Here is a 26354-nt window from a genome sequence, read left to right as displayed (position 1 = left end):
GCGGATACGAAGAAGAAAAATCCAAAATCTCAAATTTTTTAAGGCACACTGTTAGTATTGAGTTTAGAATGCAAATAGTAGATTGCAAAAGTTAATGAAAAGCGAGAGACTAAGATTCCTTTTGATAAAATTGAATCTGAATTCTGAAGTCTGAATTCTGAAATCTGAATACTGAAACAATTAATTTATTGAATTTTAAGCACTGAAAAAAATATATGAATATCTGAATTTTAATGCTAAACCTATTTATGCTGTTTGATAAATATTTATAACTGAATGCTTAATAAGTTTAATTTGACAATTTTGCCCTTATATCATTTCATTTAAAAAAGAAATAGAATCTATGATTTAATTAGTTTAAAATTGTTAGATATGAATATGACAATATTTATTTTTAAATCAAATTAATATAAAAGATGAAATATATTATATGAGGAATATGGAGAAGATGTGAAAATCATTAAAAAGGGAGAAAAGAGAAACTAAAAATCGTTAGCTAAAAAATATTATGTTATTTAATTAGATAAGAATTTTGAACATAATTAACAAATAAGGGTAGATTTGGTAGATAAGATAAAATAGTTGAAATAATTCTATTGATTCTTATCAGAATTAAGCATTCAGTTAAGATTCTTATGCTGAAAAAAATACACATAGGTTCAGCACTGCTTAACAAGTTCAGCAAATAAATTTTCATTTATCAAATACTCAAAACATCTGAACGTCTGAAAAAATTCAGATTCAGCACTTTTTTATGTTATCAAACAGACCCTAATCCCTTAAAAAGTGGCAACTGCCCACTGGATTTAATGGACATGTTAGAGCCTACTGCTAGCTAGCTGCCTTAATTGACCTGTGACAGCTTCATCAAACTACTAGAACTGAAGTGAAAGATGGGCATGTCGGTACTACTAATACTGCTAATACTCCTAAATGTCATTTTGTTGTTGTCATGGCAACTATCAGAGTATTTAGTGCCAATACTGACAACTTCAGTTCATAATCCCGAGTGCTCGTTCAGCGTCTGGATGCATGTACAGCAAAATTTGTCACATCCAATGGATGCTGGAACCTCGGCCCCCAACATGAGAGAAATGCCAAAATTCCTGGTTGGATCTGTTATCCCTTTCACAATGCCCCGTCACTATCATGACATTTTCTAGAATTTGGGTCAGTCCAGTCAGGAGATCCTAGAATTCCCGGCTAAAGGTGATCAAATTGGCCCAAAAGAAGGCGTAACATATTAGTCATAAACTACATGGACACTGCGAGCATGATACCGTGACATGATGGTGCCCATTCATAAGCATCCTCAAACATTTCCTCCCTGGATACAAAAACAATCATGACATCTTCAAGGATGCATCATTACTAAACCCAAACCTCGAAGCAATACTGGGCTCCCCAGGAGAGCAACATAATGTAAAAGACAACCAAACCCATTTCAACTTCTAATTGTCCAAGTCAATCAAAATATTGCTGACCACACAAATTAATCCATTGCACCGCCAATCAACCACAGGTTCACAACAATACCAGGATCAGAATTTTAAGTGACCTTCGAACCATTTTCTGGCAAGAAACTTTTAATAGAAATTCTGCATTAGGACCAATTGCTTTCCACAGATCAGAAGGAAGACATTTCAAATTAAGCAATTAGTCAGATGTCAGCTTCTGCATGTACAAAATCAGATTTGACTTCCCAACATTCTCCCCCTCAACATGGCTTCTGCTTTGCGCACCTGCTTTACAGGTCCCATGATAATGACCTAGAGTAAGCCAAGAGATAGGTATCAGCACCATTAGAATGTACAATTGTAGAGTATATTGTTTCTCTAACTTTGATTCACTTCTCAGGAAGAAGAAACAAAGATTACTTCTCGAAGATCCAGGGAAAACAAAGAATATCAAGAGCTCAAGTACGAGCCTCAGGCTTGCCATCAGCAAACCAGTCCTAAGGAAAGAGTTATAGTATCCCCAATTATAACAGTGATAATGATAGGGTCTCCATTGGGTATTACCTTTTTCTTTAGTAAAATTGAGGCTAAAAGAAAAGAAAAGACATGAAAAGGGAAAAAAAAAAGACACATTAAAAGAATTTATGTAGATGAAAGATTCAATCCCAAGTTCATTGATTCAAGAAACAAAGCACTTGACAATGTCAAATAAATAAAATTAAACTTGCCTTCTCTACTGGCCCTTTAGCCCCTTCAATCAAGATTTCAGCACTGCAGAGGAGACATTGCATAATGACTTGAAGTGAAATTATATGCTCATGAGAGAGAGAGAGTTTACTTGCAGGATTCTTTGATATACAAGATTGAAGATCCTTTTCTACCAATAATTCGTCCCATTTTTTCAGCTGGGATGGTGAGCACTGACAATATCTCCTGCTCTGGAGCATTTCCCTCACTGAAGAAGTCTGGTAGAGGAAAACACATCTTATAATCCTGTCCATCAAATCCATGATTCACGCAGCGCCTAACCTCTTCTAGCAATTAAGCACACGAAACAAGTCTCTCAACACAACTAGAAAATGAACTACACAACAGAGGAATGAGATATACATACCAATTCCTATATCTGAATGTCCTAAATGTAGTCCAAAGTTCTACATATGCTTGCTCCTCAGGTATTACTGCAAAGAGATCTTGGGCTATTTTGTCATGAATGCAGGAATTGGGTTCCACACAAGCTTCAGTATTTTCCTTTACAGTGCCTTTAATTTGTAATGAGAGAGAGTCAAGCTTTAAGTCGATAGTATACAAACAGGCTGTGTCTCATATCTTGCAATCAACTAGGCGGCTCTATTACGTGGTTGTTCTGAACTACCAGATATCACATAGAGTTGCCTTCAACTTCAAATACCTGCGTTGTTAGAGCATCCTCATCTGGACAGCAAGTAGGCACATCTCTTCAAACAAATGAATCTGATAGAAATTTAGGTCTCTGTCCGCTTGGAAAATTTTTGATTGGGTAAAATACACGGAACCCTTTTATAGTTTGGCCGAAAGTGAGGAAGCCCCCATGTGATTCAAAAACCCCCAGAAAACCCCCTTATGCTTTAAACTAAACTGGAACATGGATAAAAACCATCCCTAGAAATGTCTATTCTACCCTCCTTTTTTTTAAAAAAAAATTCCTCTTGTGTTTTATTTTTCTTTTTGAAACAGTAAACATTTTTGTGGATTTACTAAAAGTAAAGATGTCATAATAAGATTTTTCTTCAAACTATATGTGGATTTATTAAAAACTTTGTGGGTCAAAATATAATTTATCAAAATTTGTCTTCTCAATGGATCAAATTGGGTTTGATCACCTGGAGGTGTGGTGGCGATGCTGCAATGCCGCATCGCCAAGTACCATTGTTGGCCAGAATTTGGGGAAATTTACATCCCAAATTTTGATTTCTACATAGATCACAATTCTTGTATTTGATATAATCAAAAAAATAGCCATGGAGTGGTAGATTAGGCTATGAACAGTGATGAAATTTGCCAAAATCTATTTCCACAGCTCCATCACCACTTTCCTTTAGTTAACACCAATTTACATGTAGCATATCCCAGGTACTTGCTAGAATATAGATCTAACTTTAATAGGATTTCAATCATACAACAAAGTCACAAAATCTATGGTCATAGTTGGCATCACTTAACAATCAACGAACACAGTGGATGGCAACGACCATGACAATCATGACCAAGATAACAACAATAATGGAGATGGGGAGGAGGCAGCAATAGTTGTGGTGGTGGATGAAGACACAGGTGGGGGTGATGGTGTTTGATGGAGAAGAATCAAAGAATCAAAAGGAAGAAGAAAGAAAGAAAAGAGAGAAAGAGGATAGCTTCATGGTTGTCATAATTTTTTTTTTGGGGGGGAAGGGGGGGTGGGGTAGCAGTAGTCGTGGGTGGGGGAAAATAGTCGGTCTGGAGAAGGAAACCCAGGAAGGAGAAGAAAAGAAAAAAGAAAAAGAAAGGAAAAAGAAAAAAAAAAAGAAGGAAAGACAAAAGAAAAAAGAATCACGAAGTTACCAAAATTGCCTTTACAAGGTTATTTGGTACTTGCATATTAGGTGAGTGCACCTGGTATCTCCAGTAACATGGATGGTTCCATCCATGTTCTAGTTTAGTTTAAAGCATAAGGGGGTTTTCTAGAGGTTTTTGAAACACATGAAGGCTTCCTGACTTTTGGCCAACCCACAAGGGGGTTACCCTTTCTAATTTCATGGTGTCAACAGAGTTTTTCTTTGGCCTATAGGACCTAAAGTAACTTTTAAGCACCTAAATGCTGCTGTTTTAACCTCCAAGGTTAAAATTTTAGACATGGTAGCGTACTGTGTTCTACCAGTATCAATGGCAGTAGATGACTGCACTGAAGAGGAACCTCAGTGCAGGACAAGTAAGAATACCTGGAATTGATGGGAGGGGTGGCCAATCTGCCTGTTCATTGTCATTAACACAATAACAACGACAATGGAGAGCTCCACGGACAGCAAGTCTCCATAGGGACACTTCACTCAGTTTTTCCATTATCTTGTGGTGTATGTAAAGGAGAAAACGGACATCATCTGCTGCTGCCCGAATCATCAGCTCAGACAAGGGTCTATAAGTCCAAAATGTCGGATCCTGAGATGAAGAATTTCAGATGCATATAATTGTAAGAAGAAGAGATCCTGACACAAATAAACTCGGATGTATATCATTGTAAGAAGACGAGATGCCCAATGCTATTGAACAAGTATCACCAAACAGTATGAAACTTGAGGAGTGAAAGGTTTGCCTTTCACATTCTTGAGCATTGCATATGTTTGGGGCTTCAGATCTCATCAGAACTGAATTCCTTAATGCACTATGAATCTTTTATTTTTCTTCTGTTTTATGTTCTTTCTTGTGCAGCTGGCATATATACTTGTACAACACTCCCGAATCAGTTTTCAGAGTAAATATTGTACGTGCAACCTCATTGAAATTATTCGCAAAGAGACTCATAACATTTCCTTATAAAAATATCAGACATCTTAAGGCTTCTTAGCATCTTCCTAAAATAAGCTAAACCAAATATATTGAGGAAAAAACCATTCTAGCAGGCTTGTGTTTGCTTTTAGCTACAGGAAAAGCTAATAATAACTGTTTCCCAAAGCACTTCTAGAGATGTTTTCTAGTGTTTTTCATAGCCGGCACATTACTTTTCAAGATCTTCAGGTTGAATACACCCTTTGAACTTTTCAAATCGCTTTTTCAGTAATGACATTTTCTTAAGCAGCTAAGAGGAAAACAAACTTGTAAAGCGGACTGAATAAGAAGACAAAGAACATGCCCTAGGACTTCAGCATAAAGTTCTCAAGTGAATGAAAATAAGTAGATCAATGAACTATCTGACTTTATCCATTTATCAACTTGATTTTCATTTGAACCTTGTAATTACAAATCTCATTGTTTGAAATTCAAGTAAGAAACTCTCTTCATTTCACAAAGGTATGTAGCTAAGAATTATAAGACTACATTTCAAAGGAAAGGATCTCTAAGACTGAATTAAACAAAGCTCCTGCATTCTTAGCCTTCACTACCATGATTTCTGTGCATTGCATGTTCCACTCTAAACCAATAGCTAGTATCTGAATCCATTTTACGAATAAGATTGCAGACACAGCTTCATTTGATGAATTGAAGGAGCAGTTCAATTATCAAAACTATATCTGATCTTCAAGAAAATTCATGTGCGCATATTTACTTCCAGGCAAGCAATGCAAATACATACATTGGGTCATTTACACGAACACTGCTGGTATTGTTCTAAATATAATATATATATATTATTTATTTATTTATTTGAGTTCCATAATTAGACAAATCGATCTCTTAATGAAACCACATATCTAGTCCCTCCACTATAGTTCTTCTTCCCTAATTCCCACTCTCAACTCCCTCAATCACAAAAAACCCTCAGTTCTTTCCTCAAGCTCCCAGACTTAATACCAACAACCTGAGCCTAAATTCCTTTGCCCTACTTAATACCCGTATATACCCAAAACAATTGTTAGGGAAAGCATCTGAAATTTCACTTCATCATGAAAGAAAGGTCAACCACAAGGCCCATGACTAAGAACTCATAATTGGTTTCAAAAGTGATTTGTTTGTACATGTCCGGATTTCGATTTGGAAGTTGATTCTGTGGTATCAATTTTAAAGTAGACTTTTACAACATCGCTTTCTTTGTTGTGGCAAATCAACCCCAATATTTTTTTAAAAAAAATTTTGAATAAAACCCACAATATTTTTTGTAAATAACCTGACATACATGCTTGTGTATGTGGTGGGTTGTGCTTGTCAGGAATCAGAAAGAGCCAATAGACATTTCATACAAAGCCAGGTCAGCTAGGCTGAGAGTTTTGTAGTCGAAGCTGACCTCTCTCAGAAGTGCGCAAACTTCTTTCTTCTCAAAATAGGATATACCTGAAATATGTGAGGAGGGAATTAGTGATGGAAGTCTGATATCAACTACTAAGCTAAATATATCTTTTCAAATCAAGAAAGAAAACTAAATTTTGATTAAAAATCTGGAAAAAAAGCTTAGTTGCAGATGCTATGCCATAAGAAAAACAAAGAAATGAATCAAATGGTAATACAAGAGTCTTGATCCATATATGCACACTTCTTGTTCAACAGAATAGTAGCATGAGACAGCTGTAAAGTATTTTCTGCAACAGCATAACAAGTTATTCTTACAAAGTTACCCCCAGAAATACACTATATCAACAATAATATGAGATACTAACTAAGACCTCGTAAGTATTTGGTGTAACGCCATAACTTAAAACCGAGATCACCAAACTTGATGAAGAATATATTCAGAGTTCAACAGTTGCTCTACTATTGGTCATGAACCCCATGAAAGTGTAGATATGCTCCCTCATCAATGGGGCAAATGAGAAAAAAAGTTACAAACAAACAAATTATTCTCCCTCGAAATGTTCTTGCGTCGTAGTATCAGAAGCTTATCTGGATTGAGAAGTTCATTTCAACGCTAGCACCCAGACATTCACCACCTTCCCCTTTTTCTTCCCCTTTCCTCATGTTGAGACCCCCGGGGGTGGGCGGGGTGGGGTGGGGACAAGAATACCAGATGTTGGCTGCATATAGGAACTATTAACAGATAATGTAGCTTTCGTAGTGGGATAAGAACAAGAATACCACCAATCAGGCATAGGTACATGAACTCTACCCTAACCATTCGAAAGGAATTAAACTTCTTAGAAAACAAGGATGTCATACCACAATAGCGTCGATCTGCAATGAGGCGCATAAATGAGATGTTTTCACATGATGATCTTTTCTGTCCGTGCTGTTCCTCTATCAGAGAATACGCCAGCTGCAAAACCACATTAAAGATGAACTGATTCAAAAATATTTCACAAGATGCTTCCTCCATAGAAGAACACCTCCAAAACAAATGGTATTGATATAAAGGACAGAAACCTTGAATTCCTAATAGACATAAATTTCATACTCAATATGCACTTTAAAGAGGGAGAAAAGAGAACATAATTTAAATGGCAGAATGTTGATGAATTCCTCCATCAGCTGACTGAAAGAATTTTAACAACAAAAAATGCGGCAAGTGCAGCACTTAATACACATTTATAGAAGTATAAAACAACCATAACAATTCTCTACTGAAGTTTATCATTGCTGGTTAACATTGACCTGTTAAGAAAAAATCTTAGCATAGCATCCCAAAGAGGTCTTCTTTTTACGATATGTTAATTGAACTCAGAAAGTTTAGCTGTAAAAGCTTTGAATAGAACATTGATAATAAAATTCTTTGACTGTTTTGATTATGAGATGCCTGAGTACATAATTACTCGAGGCTTAAAGCATAAATTCTGAATAAAAAGGGTGTCCGATGCATTGGTAACAACAGAAGAGTAGGCCAAAATCCAGCTAAAAGAAAATTAGATTTGATTAGGTTTCAAATCAACAAATGCAACTGGCAGCACTAGATTGACATCTGAAGTTTTTGACAGAATTTCTCATCTGATAAAGCATTGGATACTAAGAAGTAAAAACTTTTATTGCTTTTCTTGACATAGTGAATCAACAACAAGCCAAGATTCCAGTCAATGTCTGTTCCTTAATGACTTATTTCTCTTGGTTTACCAGTTAGGAAAGAATATTCCCCTTCATGCTAAATCTGAACAAGGATTGCAGCACAACTTAGCAAGAGATAGTTTGGTCTATGGATGCATAAAACTCACCTGGGTATCCACAACATTGTGCAATTTGATATCAAACTGGAAGTATAACACCTGCAACGGTACAGATGTTTGAAGAAATGAAGGGAAGAATATGGAATGGCTGGTAAATTAAAGCACCTCATAAACTATCAGGCTCAATAAAAGACCTCACTGTCCCGTTTGCAGTCATGAATAACCTTTGTGATGTAAGGAGACTCGAGGGCCGGTTTTCAAGCATCCATAAGCTTCCTTCCGCCCTGAATAGCATCAACCAAATAAATGGCATCTGGGAAAGCAAGCTGTCAAGATCAAAGGATGTACTTCAATAAAAGTGAGTCTACTGATGTAATACAATTTTGGATCTTAACAACAAAACCGAGCAATGTAGGGAAATATTAAGTAAACATCCCACTCTTATAGCAGGGTTAGTACCAGAAGTTACCCAACAATACATATAAAGTAAGGGAACTTAACGTTACTGCATACATTGAACACAAAAACACGATTAAACATCGTAATTGAAGTTCGACCATAACTTATGTGAAGAGAATCTTAAAGCAGAGGAACCAGCTCTTATTCAACAGCATAAGATATGGTAACAGGTAATTAATGTGTTCCTGATATTGGATAGTATTGTTTCTCATTTGCATTACAAATATGTAGCAACTCTACAGGATATGTTCCTCCTAAAGTATTAGTGCAAGACTATTGATACCATTTTGGAATGAAGATAAGTAAGTTTTTCTACCAAACACGCATTTCCTCAACTAAATTAGTAAGTTGGCGTCAAAGCACCTATTTACTATCAAGCATTAGACACTCTTAGATGAGCATATCTCATCTTTTATTCAACTGCACTCTTTAGCCTTTACACTTTTAACCATGAGGAATAACAGGTGCAGCGCAACTGAATCAAATGTTTGCTAAATAAACCAAACACCACAATCTTTGCAGAAAAGGAGTTGTAATAAATTTCTAAGTTGTTCAAGTGAAAGAAAATTAGAAGCAGAGTATACCTGCATCATGCAAAGAGTTCCATGTCGGCAGAGGTCAACACCCTCGCAATCAAATCCGATGACCAATTGACTTTTAGGAGATGGATGGAGAAATTCAGTTGGAAGCCGAGATTCATGGGTTAGTATATGAATTGGCACCGAGAACAGAATGAAATCATTATCTGCGTAATTGTTACCTGCAATATAAGCATACTATTTACATTGAGATTGCAGCAACAGCTAAGAAGTCATTCGAGCTTCAAATAACAACCTAAATGACTGACAAACAAACTTCACGAGAGCCAAAAAAAAAAAAAAAAAACATCGAATGAGAAGTAAAGGAATGAAAGGTACTGCAAATGATCGAGCCTTTTTTGGGGTACTAATAAGTAACTATCAAAGAAACGCAAAAACTAGTAGAACCAGCATAGAGTTTGAAATTGGAAAATACAAGTCAAGAAATACAGAAAGAACCATAAACAGCAAAGAAATCATGGTTAAGACAGCTCATAAAACCTTGAGAGCTACGGCCGGCCCAAATGGTAAAGCCAACCGTCCGGGTAATATTGCATTGCAGCAGTCCATTCCCCTCCCCGTTAGAGAGAGAGAGAGTCTAAAATTCTAAACACAAAAAGGTGAAAGCTAGTCCCATAATCACTCTTAGCTAAAACAGGGCCATGAGAAGCAAAACCCATCAGTTAAAAACCAGAACGATTCAATTAAGAAACAAATAGCCACACCAGAAACAACTCTAGCTAGGACTAAGCTAATTGCTTAAAAAACCAACACAGCTCAGGCACAAGTTTGGGAGTTGAAATAAATGTTAAGCTGGAAAAGAAAATTAAAGAGAGAGAGAGAGAGAGAGAGATTAAAATAAAGACTACAAATACAGGGACCTGGGTCAGAAGGAAAAGGGATGTAGGTCTCAAGAGAACCAGCTGCAAAAGCCATGTGATCACAGCAGCCGTCCGCCTGAACACACAAAAAAGGGGGGGGGGGGTAAAACAAAAGAAGAAGAAGAAGAAATTAGCTAGCGAAAACAGGGAGTAAGCTCGAGGACAAAATGGAAATCACAGCGGGGTAATCCTTGAGAGGATAGGAGAAGAGAATGGCAATGTGAACGAAAGAAGAATTTAAGTAAGTAGTAGTAATTAGTTTGTGTATTAATTCACCCCATTTCCTATCCCATATCGCCGCATTAAAATCCTGACAATCACATCAGACGACACCGAAGCCTTAGTTGGGCTGAGGCCACCTGTGCTGTAAAGATTAGAGAATGCTGGGTGCCTTTGCCCGGCCTCGCCTTACGGCTTGCAGTGAAGCAGATTCGCGTGAGCGGGAACCTCCCTCTCCCACACACTCTCTCCCGCCTTCTCTCTGACTCTCCCCGGATGTTGTCGGGTCGGGTCCCATGTTAAATTCGGAGACTGGGAGAAGTCCAAAACACGGGGATCTAGATTAAAAAAAAACGACACATTAATTTGCTCATTCCGTCCAGTTTAAACTTTAAAGCCATCAGCGGCGTGGTTGAATCTAGCCCACTAATGTTTGATTATTGGACTGTATTCTTTAATCGTTGCTAACCCACTACAAAAAAATATCCGTCATGAGACTTCAAGTTCAACCCACGGATGATCCAACTCCAAATTGTCAAATGGTAAAAACCAAAAAGGTTAATGTTGGATCTCAACCTCCTGGCTAGGCTAAGGGTGGAATTTCTCGACATGACTTGAACCTAACACAAAATTAGTAGGTATGAATTTACTATTTATTTATGGGTTTGGGTCAAATTCATGTCAGACTCGAATGACTTGCTAAGCAAATATGTCAAATTCAAGTCAACACGGGTTGACCCAATTAATATGTAATTTTATAATAAATTATAGGCATAAAATAAATAAAAAGAAAACTAACTAAGGCTATAAATTAGTATTACGAGAATGGAATCATGAATATTATGCAAAAATAATGTATTTTATTTGTGAAAGTGTAGTAGTTTTGTTTTTGTTCATGATTTGTTTTTGTACAAAAAGAAAAATAAAAAAATTATTACAAGATTGGGCTGCAATTTTCCATATTCTTATGAAAAACCACCGTACTACCAAAGTGAGAAAGTAAAAAAAAAAAAAAAAAAAACAGTTAAGCAAACGAGTTTTTTCAGATTGGATTCGGATGACCCGTGAAATTAAGTAGTCGCGTTCGGGTCAAGAAATTTGATCCATTTAAATTTTTGGGTCTGATTTGGATTGACGTGTTGGCTCTCACCAGCTGTAGGTCCAAGAGCACAAATTTTACAACACGGGCACGATTAAGAAAGCTTGCCAAATTCCCCATGTTCCGGCGTACGCTAAGATTAAGTCATTAAGCAAAGCCCAAATTTACATTGCATGTTATTTAATGCAGAGCCCAAGGTCTAAATAACCATCTGTTCTTAAGCCCACGTGTTTGAGAAACATCTCTGACGGGTTAAGAAAATGTCTCCAAAACCAAACTCGGTTGGTAAGTAAGGAGAAGTAAGGACATTAATTTAAGTCATCTTGTCTTGAGGTCCTTAACTCTCAAAGTTGGAGTGCCTGTGCAAGTTGTGTTGTACTTAGTGCAGCGCAGGGTATCCAATCAAAACTTGCGCGCTTCAGCCGCCAGCTTATTTCATATAATACTTCCTTAAATTTGGTTTGCAAAGAAACAATATATTTAGACTAATAAATAATAACAATAATGTAGCATGTGAAAAATATAATTTATTAAACTTTTAGAGCTATGAGTAACTTTTAGACCCAAGACACTCTTGGAAAAGCTTTTGAATTTCTAGTGGCACAATTCTGCTTAAACTTCCAAAATTTCACCTGATACCCCCCTTTTTTTTTTGAAAAATCGTTCAAAATATCCCTCACATTTTGTAAAATGACTTTTTTCATCTCTTACTTTTAAAAGTGTACTTTTACGTCCCTTACAAATTTACATTGGTCAAATTTGGTCCCTATCTAGGTTTTCGACTAGTTTTTTGTCAGAATTCATCACATACCTTGCATGTGATCATTTATTAGGGGCAAAATTGTCAAATCAAAATTTACATAATCCATCTATAGTCCCTTATATTTCACAAAATGAATTATTTCGTCCCTTACATTTCACAAAATGAATTTTTTTATCTCTCATTGACCATGTGTATGAATATATTTTTTTTAATTCATATATATATATCTATTTAATTTCATCTAAACAGTACAAATAATATGTAATATATCTCTATTTGATTTCACCTAAACAGATCGATATATATGGGTTTAAATCTAATAATTTTATTTTAAACATATATATATATATATATGTGTGTGTGTGTGTGTGTGATTTCATCACATGAATCTATTCAATATTTGTAGTCTTTCCTATTTTAGTAATAATTCATTCATTGAGTTGTTTAATAAGAGTATCTAATTAATAGGTGTTAATTCGAATTCTATAGTCATGTTAACAAATTGCAGTTTAAATGTGAAATTTTTATTTGCAACTTTTAAGACCAACAGTTGAATTTTTTGCCTTATAATTATTTTAAAATCTGAAAGTGTCAATTACTTACTTCTTTTTGTCATATTTTTCCTTTGTTTATTTTTTCTGTCTAAATTTAATTCGATATAAATACTTGATAATATTTAGAATTAAATGTCTTCTTTGTTGTCAATTTTCAAGTAAAATGAATGAACATGAGTGAAAAACTAACAATTTTTTTTTAAACTCCTGTGTATATCTATTTTAATTTCACATGAACTGTACCGTTCAGAAGAAATCAAATAGAGATATATTACATGCTATTCGTATTGTTCAGGTGAGATCAAACAGATATATACATTAGTTTAAAAAAAAAAGTTATTCATACACATGAATAATGAGGGATAAAAAAATTCATTTTGTAAAATGTGAGGGATGAAACAATTCATTTTGTGAAATGTGAGAGACTATGGATTGGATGATATAAATTTTGATGTGACAATTTTGCCCTTAAAAAATGATCACGTGCAAGGCACATGGTGGATTCGGACAAAAAATTAGTCGGAAACCTAGATAAGGACCAAATTTGATCAATGTGAATTTGTAAGGGACGTAAAAATACATTTTTAAAAATGAGGGACGAAAAAAGTTATATTGCAAAATGTGAGGGACGTTTTGAATGATTTTCCCTTTTTTTTTGAGGTATAAGTGTAAAAGTTTGAACTCGAAATGTCTTGCTTACATTTTTTTATTCGAATCATCCAATTCATCCCTCTTTCCAATCTGATACTTCTATTTTAGTGATATTACAAATCCATGATTTTATAACACTAGGTGACACGAGGGATTCTGAGTCTCACAAATTGAATTGTTATTTGGTTCAAATTGATTGTATAAATTCTTATAGCATTTGTCCTCGTGCTGTAAACTGACAAAATGTTTGACGTAAAATTTGAGTTTATAACTCATATAACTAAAAGTCAATTATACTGAAATTATACAAGTTTATACCTATTAGTTAGATTTACACAATTGGTTAGAACTAGTATTTGTGGGGTTCCAAGTCTCACTGGAAGACAGGTTGACAGGGAAATGCCAAGCCTTTAGGCAAAAATATGTTTTTCAAGAAAAAATTGGTGCAGGACTGCAAGCAGTTAAGTGTAGAAATTAAGGGAAAAACTTAGGGGCACTTCTCAAGTTTATCAGCGGATGTTTTTGGTAATAAGAAAAACGCCCAAACTCACAAAACGTAGGACTGGTAAGTGAGCTGATGTACGTAAAGCAGCGAGGCAAGTGTTTCGGCAAGTGTTGCCGGACGGAACAGCGATGCATATGCATGGGAATTGGGATGAGAGAGACAGAGGGGGACTGAGTCACAGTCAACTGTCAATGCTCAGTTAAGGTTTCTCGATGGCTTGACAAATAACAACGCCATCTTTTCCCTCTATCTCGCTGTCGGACCTACGTTCCCCACCCCTTTCTTTCGCTATTTTCATTCTCTCTCTCTCTTTCTTACGCTTTTTTTTTTTTTTTCTGTCCTTGATGATGATGATGATGCAATCTTTTCAGATTCTGAGGCCACCCTTTTCTCTTGCTGAATCTATCTATCTTTCTTGACCACCTGTACTTCTTCGTCTCTTACCCCCGCCCTCTACTTTCTCTCTTTACCTCACGATATTTTCTAGACCATTGAATGAACCAATGTACTAGTAGTACTGGCACTTACATTTGCAGCGTTGCCCTTGATTTAAAAGATCTGGTTTGACACACTTTACTGAGGCATCCTCACTTTCGGACTGCCAAGCATTTCTGTTCCACTTAAACATTTGACACATTTTCACGTGCTATTTTGCTTTGCCTTTCACTTCTTTGCTGGCAAGATTTTTATTTTACCAAGTGCAAGCTGGGGTATTCTTGTTACGAGCTTTGATTTTTTTTTTTTTTTGGGTATCCTTTCCAATTAGTTTCATATTCATGTTTTCATTCTTGTTACTTTTGTTTTGATCAAAATAAGTGTTCTTTTGAGATGGGCTAATGAGGGAGTGGATTTTTTAATTTCTTTTTGACAAATTTGGATTCTTTTAAGTAGGAAACTTCCGATGAGCATGAGATCATGTTCTGAGTTTGATAGATGGGTGTATATTGCGTGCTGGAAAAATAGAAAAAACGAGGAGGAAAATGAGAGGTGGGAAAGATGAAAAGAAGCAGATGGATCCTCTATTTCCAAGGCTACATATTAATGACGCAGAGGGAATAGGACCCAGAGCACCTCCGAGAAACAAGATGGCTCTCTGTGAACAAGTTAATGCACCTTCTCAGAGGTTTTCCTCTGGATCGATGTCACTGAGGACGCTTTCTTCCCGCACTAGAACCAACTCGGATGCTTCTCCATTGCTGAATCATGTGAGTTGAGACTTCAAAACAGGCATTTTTTCTCCTCTTGAGTTTGAATTCTCAATTTCAATGTCAACGCTTTAAAGCTCATAGTGGTAATTTGGGTTGTAATGGAGTCTATGCCATATGAATTGAAATTTCTTGCCCCTGAATCACATTAATTATAGACCATGCAATACACTTTTTCTTGGTTTTTAGCATAATTTCCAATAACTTTAGCATTTCCAGCTATATATGGAAACGTTGTCCTGCTCTTTTCTGTATTCTTGATTTCATTATCCGAGAAGTTATTCATATCTTCCCTCAATGTGTTTGTAGTAGTTATCGTGTTGAGACTTGTGAGTAAAACAAATCATCTGCTATGTGGTATGTAGTATGTGCAGCATCGGCTGTTTGCAAAAATGAAGTACTTTATCATTAAACATGAATAAATATTGATGTTTTAATTTGGATTCCATACATAGGGAAGTATTTTAGAAATCGAATTGTTCTTTATTTCCTCTTCCCTTCTTTTCTCAACCTTCTCTCCTTCATTCTCCCTTTACCAAAGTCTCTCCACTCTTTTCCCTCCTGCATATCTGGCCTGGTCGTCTCCTCTCCCCCACCCATGCCCATGTTGGTGGAGTTGCAAGAGAAGGTCGGTTTCGGCTTACGTGGAGTTGAAGGAGGGGATGATGGTAGTCGTGGTCAGCTGCCCATCTTTGCTCCTCAAACCTGTGCAGTATGTTTGGAGGGAAGTTTAATCAGTGTAATATTTGGTTTGATCTTTATAATTCTGGAAGTAGAACCCGATGGACCTTATGCTGTTATTAAAAGGAGCGAGTCATTATATCTGCTTGAGCCTGAAATTATCAACAGCTATTACATTTGTAACCTAATCCATTGTTATGCCATTAGAAGTAATCGAGTTGAGTAATATGTTAAATCAAATATACCATCTCCGAGTCACCTACTGGATTCCTACTGAAGAGAGACAAAATGTAATTTTTTTTTTTTTTGGGTATAAAATATATTTGCAAAAACATGTTGTTTGTAACCCTGCATACATCATTTTTAGATACTAAATTCATCAAGGAGTGCGTTTGAAGAATTATTTGTAATTAGTATGGCTTGCAGAATAACAGTCCTAATAAAAATATTTCCCTCTTCCTCAAATTGTTCACACCTGTTGTAGGTTTCATTGTTCTGCAGCTCGCCTAAGTGTTCGCATATGGCTGAGGGACTTAAGTCTAATTCTTCTGCTGGGATGAGTTTAAACACAAAATATTCTGAACTCCAGATACTGAGTTCTGGCAATTTTCAATCATTTAGTGCTAGAAAGCCTTTGAAAATGACAGCTGAGTATACATTGTTTAGGCCATGCGACTTCTTCAACTCCATTACCTCTTTCGCTAAGAAGGATGGGAATAAGGATGACATTAGAATTCCCTATTCTGACCAAAGAGAGAAGACTTTCAATTGTAGCAGTGTTGGATTTAAGATGCAGAAAGAGAGAGTCAGTTCTTCAAGTTTGGGCTTTTCAGGGAAACCTGAATCTACTTTCGAAAGACAAGAGATGGAGATGGGGAGAAATGATGCCAAGTCGAGGGAACATCCAAGAAATCAAGCTGAAGTTAGCTTTAAAGTATCTGAGGTGAGTGATGGCAATTTTGAAAAACTTCCTGATCAATTCACAGAAGAGAATATTTTGGTAGATACAGCACCAAGTGTTGTAGCAGTATATGGAACTTGTGGGTCTGGTAGAAGAGCAGTTGTACCTATAAACCATGCAAAGACAAATGACTTGGTTAATGATATAAGCACGTCGCATATTACCTGTGCTCAAGCACATCAAGAGTGCAGAAATTTGCCGATAGGCACTGATATAGATGACAATATCTCAAAGAATCGTGAAAGGCACTCAAGGAAGAGAAGTTTTTCGTCGCAGGAATCTCTATCATGTTCCAGTCCACCAACTGCAGAAAATAACAGAATTCCAAAGAGGCTTGAATCTGTCAATGAGCGTCCTAAAGGTAATCATTGTGCATCACGTGTAGGAAATGATGCAAGACATATTGGCATCTCAGACAACTCGGTGATGGATTCTAAATCAGGTTTACATGTATCTCCTGATGATGTGGTGGGAATGATAGGTCCAAAGTTTTTCTGGAGTGCTAGAAGAACCATTGCTCAGTAAGTAGCGTTGAATCTTCTTCTTAGCTACTGCTCGAGAACTTCAAATGCAGAAATTCTGTCATTTTAGGAGAAGACAACACCTCGTCTGCATGATTCTGGATATCTTGTTGCTTTCATTATTGACATGTCCATGTTCGTATGGCATTCCTTCCTTTATTTATCTCATAATATTCATCCAATATGCTTCGGCCTTCAGGAATTCATTCTCAAGTTTGTGCTATAAGAACTCTGTGAGTTGAAACCTGCGATGATGTCTTTTGAAGCATGCAAAAGCTTATTATGTATTTTAGTGGTTCTCCATTCCCTTCAACTGTGCAACTCTGTGTTCCAATGTTAAAAAACTGAAGATTTTGCAAATAAATCTTTTAAAAAGTCTCTGGACTACCAGTCTGAACATTTTTTTTTTCCGAGCAGCTTTTTCCTTTGTGAAACCATCTATGGTTATGTTCTATATACTAATTTTGCTGTTCATCTTTGGCATAAATAATTTTTTTTAAAAAATTTAGAGACACCCCTACTACCTTTTTTCTTCTCTCTCCGCACTTCCCTTACCAATCCCTTTCTATTAGAAGCTCTTGCACCTTTTTTAACATTAGCCTAATTACATTTTATGATATTTTCAGTCAACAAAGGATCTTTGCACTGCAAATATTCGAGTTACATAGACTGATAAAGGTGAGCTGGTCTTTGCTACTTCTACCTAGTTGAGATGCTACGTAATTAAGTATGCACACAAGAAAGCATTCGTTGTGGATCTTTATGAAACCGTGGGAAAGGATATGCTAGAATAACTATTTAGTTGATATCCAGGTACAAAGATTGATAGCTGGATCACCAGAAATGTTTTTTGAAGACAGTGTCATCTTCACCAAGCCTTCCATCGACCGCTCTCCAGAAAAGAAGTTCCAGCTGCAGAATTTTCCAGAACTACCATCTCTATTTCTTAAACCAAAAGTAGATGCTCTAAATCCCAAACCCTGTTTGGACTATGTAGCAGAGGAAGCACATGGAAAGCTGCCTCCTCCAGCCTATGAAACTGAGAATCGATATGATACTCCAAAGTCCCCTCTCAAACCATATTCAGGAGTAACACCAATGACTTTTGCAATTGAAGCCAAATTTGGACCTTGGTGTTTCCCCGCACCCCCGGGGAACCAGTGGTTAATTCCTGTCAAGTCACCTTCCGAAGGACTTGTTTACAAGCCCTATGCAGGACCTTGCCCGCCAACTCTTGGTTGCATTGCACCAATTTATGGTGGTTGTGGCACCATGTGCTTAACTAGAATGGACGCAGAGCATGTCAATTGTACAGCCTACGGTATCGCAACTTCACTTGGTCGCTCCTGCTGCTTTCAACCACATGCTCTGCCAGTGATGAACACAGAAAATTCAAGTTCAGCCGCCAAGCAGACAAGCCCTTTTGTCACAGCCCGCTCTAGTAGGCCAGATAACCATCGTGTAGCAACTTATGACATCAACTACATTATTCCATATCGAAGCTTAGATGCCATTACGAGCCACAGAACTGGGATCATGACTGATTCTACTAGAATCATGCAGGTTTCGAAAAGCTGCAGTGATTTTCCGGGCAGTACTGCTAGCAATCTTGATGAGAGGGTCCAAGCAGATGAGCTGTCTCTTTTCCCCATGACACCTACAGTTCAAAGGTCAAAACACCCCATCCAGAATAACAATAATGAGCAACAAATACAAGTGATCAAGGTCGTGCCTTACAATCCCAAGTCTGCATCTGAATCTGCAGCTCGCATTTTCCAGTCCATCCAGGAAGAAAAGAAACAGCAGGAGTAGTTCATAAATTAAATTTAAACCACCAATTGTCAGAGTAACGTTGCAAAGATTGTGTCCCTAAAAGAATGCAAAGGATTTTGGTTTGTTAATCCCCATATAAAATCCAAGGTTATAAACTGTACATATACACTTATGCAAGAACCACTTGGATTTTTTTCCATATCTTGCTTCCTTCACTTTTAATAGGCTCACATTCCCTTCCCTATTTAGGCATTACATCCAACTTCAAAGACTGCTTGTATACTTGTTCTTTTGCTTCTTTTGTTTGTTAGCGGTTGTGTTAAAACCCTGAAAGAATGCAATTGATGCTTCGTTTATCAATCCAGGCTTCAGACCCTAAATTACAGTACAGATACACTTAATTTTTTGCTTCCTTTTCTACCAACAGGATCTCAAATTTGTTCTCCTTCTGTAGAATTGCGTCCAACCTCACGTCTGTTACTAGCAGATGGAAATGAAGCGTTGACAGGAATTCTGTTTCACACCTTGAAAGCTTCAGTGGAACTTCTTTTCAGGACAAAGAGATCATATTCTCCAAGACCTCTGGAACCTCTGCAGTGATTAACTACGAGGCAAGCTAAACCTCAGAAAGAGCAGTACCAAAAGACAGAAAAAGCTTGCTCCAGATGTAGCAGTGGAATAATGTAATTTACAACGTGATTAATCATCAAGTTCCAGCAAGCAAACACATTCAACATGAGGAGTGTGCGGAAACATGTCCACTGGCTGTATGCTACTTAATTTGTAGACACCTCTTATATTTTGATCTGGCTGGTAAAAAATAAAAAAATAAAAGTTTCAAAACGCCTCAAAAGATGGAAACAGTTTTTACAACTTCAACAATAAGCATTACTTACCAAACCATGACAAAGATAATTGAGGTCACGAGCACATGTTGCTGGATTGCATGACACATAAATAATTCGCTTTGCCTTCAGCTTGAGCAAAAATCTAATCAATTTAATATGCATGCCCGGACGATTGGGGTCTGCAAGTTTTACTCAACACACGTGAGAAGCAGTCTGGCTTACTACGCCAGGAAGAGGTGAAGAAGCTGCTTTAATTTTAGAAGAATCACAACAATCAATTGGCTAGCTAGCGTGTGGTAAATCTCATTTCTTGCTGAGATCAATGGATCAGTATTATCACTTTGTTTGCAGACTTAAGAAGCCTCTAAATTGCTCAATTAACTTTGTTTCAGAGCATCTTCAATGGCATGTTGAAAATCTTAGTTAGCTAAGCAAAATCCAGCAAAGTTGAATTGCAGATGCTTAAAGAGAATAAGTGGATAAAACTTCATCAGTGTGTCCTCATTTGGTCTGCTCTGCATTTTCTCCTGATTAGTTACTTACTTTGCTCACCAATACCATAAGAAATCAAGTCTTGATAGCTGGAAAATTTTGAAAAGCAAAAAATGAAAACAATGAACTGAAAAGGAGAAGAAAGAGTCATTTGAAGGTCACTCTCAGGCACCGCTCAGTCCAGTCAACCTTACAAAACGTTTTCCTATTTTCACTTGATTTTGTTTACCCATTTACTTAAAACTCAAGCCCAGCAGTTCATTCCAATATCAACTCATAATTATATTTTTACCTCTTTGAAGCATAGGTAGCAAGTAAAACATGCATGCTATAAAAGTACCTGTAATAACAATGTCAGGCTTGGGAAAATCATTTCCAAATTGCTCATCAATTTTATTTAGATCCCCCTCAATAAAAGTTGCATTGTATATGCCATTTAGTTCGGCATTCCGACGTGCATCTGAGACAGCCTGAGGGACTACTTCGTAACCATAAACACACCTTACCCTGACCAAATGGAATCAGAATCAGTAGTGGGGACAGTCAGATAGTAAACATCAGAGTTCTCCATAGAAGGACAAATGATTTTACCTTCTTGCAAGTGTAAGTCCAATGGTTCCTGTCCCACAAAAAAGGTCAAGGACAATTTCTGAGCCATCTCCTCTGAGACAGGCGCAATCCTCGATTAGTTTGTATAATACCTCTGCCTGATATATTCAGCACTTGTAATCATGAGAACTTATAAGGACAAATAGAAAGGAGATTGGGGTTTGACGAGCAAAAAAAAGCTTGTAATATTTTTAATTTTTTCCCTGGGTAAGCAAACAATGGACATTGTTCCTTGCCGAAGCATACCTGGTATGTATTTGTCTGAAAGAAAGAATTTGCAGAAATCTGAAATACAAGCCCTCTTAAAACCTCTGTTATAGTAGATTTGCCATAAAGTGTGTATTCCACCTCCCCCACAGATGTGTTGCCTATGGAAGTATTTACATTGTTCACAATGCTTGCCTGTAAATCAACAGAATAATAACCAGATGGATACATCCCAACAATACAAGATAAATATTCAGAGGATTCTAACTCTGTTATGTAGTTAAGTAAAGATTTTACCCAACAACATATGCACATGTGCTTGCATGTATGGCAGAAGCCTAACTGTTGCTAATCTAATTGCAAAACCAAATCTCACAAATCAGCACACCATAGGAACATCAACATCTCTTTTCTTTTTTTTTGAGGGGTTGGGGTGTTAGGAAAGGGGGGAATAGGAGGGCAGCAAAGAATTCATCACTGGAAGATCTACTGTTTTGCATTATCTCCAGTCCAGTAAAATAAACTCTGAACATTAACTTGTACCACTATCTGTTTAAGAAGTCACTATTGAAAGTTTTTCCGCAAAACTATAAGTATCAAGAGGACAATTGAATCTTATTTAAACTAACCACTTCAGGTATTGTCACAGTTTTCTCCACAATTGAGTTCAACAACTCTGGCTTGTATGAAGAGGTGACAAAATTCACCATCAGCTCAGGAAGGCCAGTTTCCACATTCCTGAATGAAAAAGATTCAACAGCTTAGTCTTTTCAATAGCAGTAGTGAATTTGGCACCACATTCAGAGAAAAGAAATTTGAAGTTCATAGCGCGATGCAGATGCCAGAACATGATCTTCATGAAGACTAGGGAAAGCAACACAAATGGACAACATGATGAAGAAACACCGATCTTTCTCTCTCAGAACATTGTAAACTTGAAGAACAATATTTTGCTGCTGCTTCCAATGCAGGCATAACATGTTTATAAACTTGAACATCCAATTGACCAAAACTGAAAACTGAAGATTTCAAACAATTAGTAGACAGATTCCTTCTATTTCAAATTTACCCTCGGCTACGAGTTCACAATTGCAAACCTCTTTCAAAGTTCCTTTTGTCTTCTGGACTGAAACCTTCACAGATAAATGTAGTTGCATAAACGTGCCGAAGTTCCTTTTGTCTTTTCTATTGCGGCTCCTACTTTAATGGATAGGCATTTCCAATATTTTAAGAGAGGGCGGCTCTGGCAAAATTATGTTCTAATTTTTGACACATTAAAAGACTTTGGGACAGCCAAAAGGTGAAGTATGACATTAACGATGGGTTGCAGGGAGTCTAAGTCTCAACATCTCCTCATCATAATAATCAGATAACTCTGTGGCTCTAATTTTTCATGTCTAAGTTCTAGTTACTTCTGAAAATTGATCAAGTCTATGCTTTCTTTTCATGATGTTGCATCATATTCTCCCACCACCTACATGCAAGACCAACTTCTTGAAGTTTTACTCCAAAATTCAAGTGATTTTTGCAAATTCACTAGTCTCTCTAATGTTGCAAGCCGAAATATGTGAAATTCAACCCAGTCAAATGCTAAAACAAAAAATTAAACATCAGCGAACAAGAATGGCATAGGCATGAGTACCTTCCAGTTCTCAACATTAGATGCTTCAGAAAACCAGTATGAGAGTGGACGTCATAAGGTGAAAGGCCCGATCCTGGATCCCTCCAAATAGCTTGCACAGCTGCAAGAACCTATGATGAGAAATTCAAATTAAGTCAAAACAAACTAGCAAATCCAGGTTTACTTGAGAAAGTAGAACCCTCCACAACATGATAAGTTTTGTTTTTCGAGACAGATAAACATAAAAAATACTGTGATAAAACTTCAAAGGAAAAACAACGGTATACTTGAAGCCTATAAAATGTTTCTACCAGCAAGAAACTGCCACCAAAAAAATCAATCGACAAACAACCTACCTTATTTGCTGCTTCACTCTGCAATAAACACTTGTGCACATTCAATATCTTATCAAAAAAGCCGGGAGCATGAAGTCCCATAGCATAGCTGTGGGAGTCACCATATCCTTCTTCCAGCAACTTTGGGGGTAACCAAGGCTTGGGCCCAAATGAAAACTCCATCTGCAAAATCAACCACAAGGAGAAGGAAAAACAATCGCTCAAACAATCATTTCATCATTATCCTTTAAGGACTACCATAATACATGTAGACAGTTCCAAAGTTTATGAATTCTGGCAGCAGATAAGATAATTGCACTTAAACAGCAAAGAAGGCAAAATTGCTGGCATTTGTTATTGACATGCTTTCAGATTGGAAATAAACATAAATATAAAAGAGATCATCAGAGGGATCAGAAATGCGACAACGATGAAAACCCATGCAAAATCCTTTTTACAATTGTCTACGTGTTTATGTTTTCTAATAATAATAGATGTTCTTGGGCACAGTTTCCGAGGTAAAAATATTAAGCCAATTCTTCAATCAGAAGCCAAAATTAAGCATGCAATATGTCCTTAGCTAGAGAAATAAACAAGATAAAATGGTCTTCTTGACATGTAAATGCATTTAACCATATATAACACAATGAGAGTTTAAATGCTAGCAAGATTTATCTTGCCATGGAAATTTTGAATGAATGGAAGACAAATTGAAATTTCACACACAGCTTCAGAATGCAATAGAACAATAATTGTCCAAACCACAGTGAGCTGAATAGAGACCTTGTTTCTGTAATGAAATTGGATATCACAGGGTACAATGGGCTTCATTATGCTATTGAATTCAGGGTCTTTATCGGTAAACTTGCCAACATGTACCACCAATTCACGAACTTGCCGCTCCTTTGCCCTTATCTGGGCTTCATACAACAAATTCTGCGTCTTACAACCTCCACAGTATGCAGCATATTCACATGGAGCTTCCACATAGTCCAAGTGAGGTGTTATTGTCTTCAATTTGGTAACCTGAACTCCTTGAAAACAGAAACCAGGTAATTAATTGCCCCAAAAACGTTATCAACTCATACTTGTCAATTGGAAAAAAAAAAAAACAAGCTTCCGGGGGAAGAAGGGCGTGGGGGGGAACTACAGCAATGAGATTATCCTAATTTGAGGAATTATATCCACGATTTACACGTGAAACTCGTCACTAATTCTTCAAAAGTCAAGCAAATAAATCAAAAACTTTTCTTCGTAAAAAGCAAATTCATTTCTTTCACTAAACGAAATCAACGAAGGAGGATTCTAAATTTTTTCAATGAACGTATGAAACAAAATTAAATTAGAAAGGGAAAAATATTCAATTTGAATTTCAGATAAAGGAAATGTAAATGAAAGAACCTCAGCATAATTATCTTTTTTCCTAGTAACACGCCCGATGAACCGTTCGCCTGGAAGCGCACGGTCACACATTACAACAAAACCTGTGTCGGCAACTTTGCACACGCCTTTTCCTTTAAAAGCTAGGTTTTCACAAACCAGCTCCAATGTCTGCCCCCGCTTCGGAAAATAAGAAGCTTTCTTATCATTGTCAGTCTTATTTTTTGCATCGACATTCTCCTTGGCCGTATTTATGCTACCATTACTAGTTTTCTTAGCTGTTTTAATGGGAGGGGTGCTGAATTGAATCTCTTCAGAGTCTTCATTTGGAGAGACTGATGAAGAAGAGGGCAGTGAAGCGACTGTGGAGAGATAGGACGACGGAAGATTAAATATTCTTTCGTGACGGAAGTTTTGACGCCACGGAAAACAGTTCAGGTGTCGGAGTCCGCCGATTGAAGGCAGCGCCGCCATCTTGCTGGACCAGCGGCTCCTGAGAATTGGGCAGAAAAGTAGGCGGCAAAAATGTCACGTAGTAAGAGAATTAACGATGTGAGGATGGAGTGGGGTATGGTGGAGATTTTACTTTGCTTCGAGGATAATATTGTCATAGCACAAAAATAGAAAAATGTAGAAATACAACAACTTCCCATTCATTTGTAAGTTAAATTTCAGGAAAAGATATGTAAATTGTAGAAAATGTAATTTTAACCATAAATAAATAAATTTGTTTGACTGAGAAACGTATGAATGCTACTAGCATCATTTACTAATAGCACAAGTGATCCGGATACTAAATATACTTTTTTGATCGAGAATTAAAAAGAATAATATTTATTGATCGAACTTCAAACTTGGCATTATCAACCCATTCTCTTAATTTATAAGATACGGACAAAATCACACTACTACTATTTTAGTAATCTAAACATAATTCTACAATCATCAAATTTATAAGTGTGAATAGTAAATATACATATAAGTTGGTAAGTGTAGGAGTTTATCAAACTATATGATTGGAAAAGTTTATTTCAAAGCATAGGGAAAGAAAAAAAATATGACATAGTTTTTCTTAATTCTTTTGTTTTAACCACAGAATCAAGTCCCTGCAATTTCTTTTTGCTTTTTGACAGCAGTATTTCTCAAGTCTTCAAATTTAAGAAATGGTGTGCTGCAATTAGTCGAATGCAAAGTGCATATTTGGTGGAAGAGTAAAATGCAGTTTTAGTGCTCAAACTTTGATCTTAGAGTGATTCTAGTGTCTGAGTTTCGACAAAAATAAATTCGGTATCCAATGTTACAATATTTGAACACATTTAATATACTTGGTGAATTTTTTAAAATTTCTATATAAAAAAAAAAAATCACGTGTTATCACATGTGCAACAATGAAGTTGTAAAAAAATTCCAAAAAAATTGTAAAGTAATCTGCCAACCGAGGCGCGAGTTTAATAAATAATACAGCGTGGACATTAACCTAAGAAAAATTCCCAATTGAGCTAATAATTATACCCACACAAAATTCCCTTCTCCGCTCCATATCCCCCCGGCAAACAAGCACAAAGAAAAAAAGAGCAAAACTTTGAGACTCTTTTTTTAATCCAACCTTTGTAGATTCAACCACGAAATCATAAGAAAAATTAGTGAAACTTAATTTCGCATGAAGAGGTGGTAGCAAGAATTTGAAATTTCTTCAATTAGATATAAACATGTTAGGAATTTGAAAAAAAAAAAAAACAATAAAAGGAACTAAGTGTGCTTAAATATTGTAACATTGGGTACCATGTTTGTTTTGATCCA

General features: G+C 36.6%; 2 protein-coding genes and 1 pseudogene across 2 annotated transcripts; 1 reads left to right on the top strand and 2 right to left on the bottom strand.

The window, feature by feature from the left end:
• Nucleotides 1-756: 756 nt before the first annotated feature.
• On the bottom strand, nt 757-10497 carry LOC113767500 (annotated as a pseudogene).
• A 3814-nt stretch (nt 10498-14311) lies between these two features.
• Nucleotides 14312-19452, top strand: LOC113767749 (protein EARLY FLOWERING 3). Its single transcript, XM_027311928.1, has 4 exons — nt 14312-15126; nt 16292-17289; nt 17916-17967; nt 18103-19452. Exons 1-4 carry the CDS (start codon nt 14902-14904, stop codon nt 19099-19101), a joined length of 2274 nt encoding a protein of 757 aa, XP_027167729.1. The 5' UTR covers nt 14312-14901; the 3' UTR covers nt 19102-19452.
• On the bottom strand, nt 19038-25053 carry LOC113767750 (uncharacterized RNA methyltransferase CT0009). Its single transcript, XM_027311929.1, has 10 exons — nt 24576-25053; nt 23958-24200; nt 23196-23357; nt 22861-22970; nt 21848-21956; nt 21258-21413; nt 20994-21109; nt 20743-20909; nt 19959-20089; nt 19038-19872 (listed from the first exon to the last, which is right to left on the bottom strand). Exons 1-10 carry the CDS (start codon nt 25026-25028, stop codon nt 19762-19764), a joined length of 1758 nt encoding a protein of 585 aa, XP_027167730.1. The 5' UTR covers nt 25029-25053; the 3' UTR covers nt 19038-19761.
• Between the last annotated feature and the right edge of the window lie 1301 nt (nt 25054-26354).

The sequence above is a fragment of the Coffea eugenioides genome, chromosome 4 (genome assembly GCF_003713205.1).
Source record: "Coffea eugenioides isolate CCC68of chromosome 4, Ceug_1.0, whole genome shotgun sequence".
In the NCBI taxonomy this organism is placed as follows: Eukaryota; Viridiplantae; Streptophyta; class Magnoliopsida; order Gentianales; family Rubiaceae; genus Coffea; species Coffea eugenioides.
The sequence above is the reverse complement of the archived record's forward strand: the minus strand, read 5'-3'. Positions and strand labels throughout refer to the sequence as shown.

Excerpts from the sequence above, each read along its gene's own strand:
- LOC113767750 (XM_027311929.1), bottom strand. The coding sequence starts at position 25,028 with ATGGCGGCGCTGCCTTCAATCGGCGGACTCCGACACCTGAACTGTTTT. Across the intron at positions 24,201-24,575 it reads AAAAAGATAATTATGCTGAG|GTTACCAAATTGAAGACAAT; the intron begins GTTCTTTCATTT and ends CAAGGAGTTCAG. Across the intron at positions 19,873-19,958 it reads ATTATCTTTGTCATGGTTTG|CCAGATCAAAATATAAGAGG; the intron begins GTAAGTAATGCT and ends ATTTTTTACCAG.
- LOC113767749 (XM_027311928.1), top strand. The coding sequence starts at position 14,902 with ATGAGAGGTGGGAAAGATGAAAAGAAGCAGATGGATCCTCTATTTCCA. Across the intron at positions 17,290-17,915 it reads GCTAGAAGAACCATTGCTCA|TCAACAAAGGATCTTTGCAC; the intron begins GTAAGTAGCGTT and ends TGATATTTTCAG. Across the intron at positions 17,968-18,102 it reads AGTTACATAGACTGATAAAG|GTACAAAGATTGATAGCTGG; the intron begins GTGAGCTGGTCT and ends GTTGATATCCAG.